Consider the following 2,026-nt stretch of genomic DNA (forward strand, 5'->3'; position numbering starts at 1 on the left):
CTGGATGAAATATTACCTAGTAGAATAACAACAAAAGGTATAGTGACTCTATTATTTTTGAAAACAGTATAAATCAGACAGTACTAGCTTCTGACAGCAGCGTAATCAATGTGAGTGTTTGTGCACAATAATAAGAAATCTAAATAATAAATTATGTGTATCTTGACAGCGCAGTGGTTGTGGTTGGCCATGACAGAATAGAAGAATTTAAACTTCACACACATATATTGCTGCTGTGTTTTTCTCTATACATTTTTCTGTGTTAAAGAGATAAAGGGGCCCTCTGAATGTGCGGTGAGCAACAGCAAAATGAAAAATGCAATTCAAATTTGATTGTGGAAAGCAGGTTTTTAAAGATATGCAAATAAACTGACAGAATAAGAGGCTTTGCATTTCCCCACCATGAATAAAAATGTGTATTGCTGAATTGGTATTCCGCCTGAGACTCACAGAGATAGTAGTGCTCAAGTTTGAACTGAGCTTTAAAGAAATTACAGGGATATTTTAGCTTACCTACTTGGCAAACACTTCACTATAACCTTGCCAACAGCTGGCCTGCACCAGCACCGACTCTGCTGAATGCGGTGTCTGGTGATGATGAATACAGATGAAAGAATTGAACAAACAAACTCAACAAATTGAGTTCTACAAGTATTTGAAATCATCAACAATGTTTGCAACAATACTACAATTTCATTGTTTTCTCAACCATGCCTCATCTCTGCCTGTCAACTCTTTTTCTTGCAGGGAGTGCTTACAGGGAATGCATGGATAATGGGACGTGGGCGTTGAAGAGCAATTACTCCAATTGTGAACCTATTTTGGAGGAGAAGGTGAGTGTGGTGTCGCAGGAGCAGGAACAATCTTGCTATGTCCTTCATCCTGTAAGCACTTTGTTATCCACCTTAGCTCAATGCTCGTTACTCATCATTACGCTAATGGCCCACAGGGAAAAACAATCAGATGTAGCACAGGAAATTTGGTGTTTTGATTGCATAACGCTTATTGAACTGCATTTTCTATTCTCTGCGAGTGCAGAGTGTTTGTTTCTGGACGACCAAGTACATTGGTACAGTCTTGTCCCTATAAGCAAAGCCCAAGGCCAAACTGTAAGTGCTGATGTATTGTATGTAATGAGTTTTTGGCCTGATTACCTCACATCATGTCTCCTGATTATGTGTATTTCTGGGTCTTGCTCTATTTTCTCAGTTAATTTTAAGCTGTGAAATCTGAAGCGTGTCAATGACGTTTGCCTTCTCTCGCTTGACTTAAACTTCAAAACAATGAAGCCCAGATAGATAAAAAAATCTCTGGTTCTAGTCATGTATTTATGCATTTACAACCTCTTCTCTTTGTTCTATTACCCATCAGTCACATTAAAGAAGTAATCCACGTCTTTTCTTCACAGAGGAAATATCCAATGCATTATAAAATAGCGCTGATCATCAACTACCTAGGCCACTGTATCTCCGTGGGAGCTCTAGTCGTGGCCTTCATTCTCTTCTTGTGCTTAAGGCAAGTACAGAAATAGTACCCATCTAAGTGTGTCCTGTATGCATGAGACCTCATAGAAGACAATCAGGGAAATTCATGTAATATCTGCGGACTACTTATCATTACCTCGCTTATGTCAAATGAATGGAACTCTGCAGCTCGGCTCAGATGGAGCACTAAGAAAGACATAATTTGTATTTCATGACACGTCTTTCTTCTAAGCAGTCGTACCTTGTTTCATGTCCTGGTTTAAACACACACACACACACACACACAAACACACACTACCATGACAGACCAGGGCAGATACTAAACAGCCTCAACCAGGTTTTTCATGTTTGATCGATGTGCGCCACTGAAGGCAAATATTGATTTCCTTAGGTTGAAGACCAGAACAGTCAATATTTTGTTCTGCGATTAAACCTCTTTAGAGTTCATGAAGGAATCTATATCTATTTAGTGTTTCCCAGCTCCCATTCTTAGCAGGATAAGACATTTTCATCTCTCTCCCCAAACCCATCCGTGACTGTAC

At 39.4% G+C, this 2,026-nt stretch overlaps 1 protein-coding gene across 1 annotated transcript in view; it reads left to right on the plus strand.

Annotated features, from left to right (window-relative positions):
* The window catches only part of LOC118334774 (corticotropin-releasing factor receptor 2), a 31,457-nt gene that overhangs the window by 19,568 nt on the left and 9,863 nt on the right, over positions 1 to 2,026 (plus strand). Inside the window, exons 3-4 of the mRNA XM_035670838.1 lie at positions 748 to 833; positions 1,409 to 1,515. Of these exons, the coding sequence (XP_035526731.1) occupies positions 748 to 833; positions 1,409 to 1,515 (193 nt within the window). The remainder of the gene's footprint in view (positions 1 to 747; positions 834 to 1,408; positions 1,516 to 2,026) is intronic.

Source organism: Morone saxatilis, unplaced genomic scaffold, assembly GCF_004916995.1.
Source record: "Morone saxatilis isolate NCDOM2014 unplaced genomic scaffold, NCSU_SB_2.0 Contig23, whole genome shotgun sequence".
Taxonomy (NCBI): Eukaryota; Metazoa; Chordata; class Actinopteri; family Moronidae; genus Morone; species Morone saxatilis.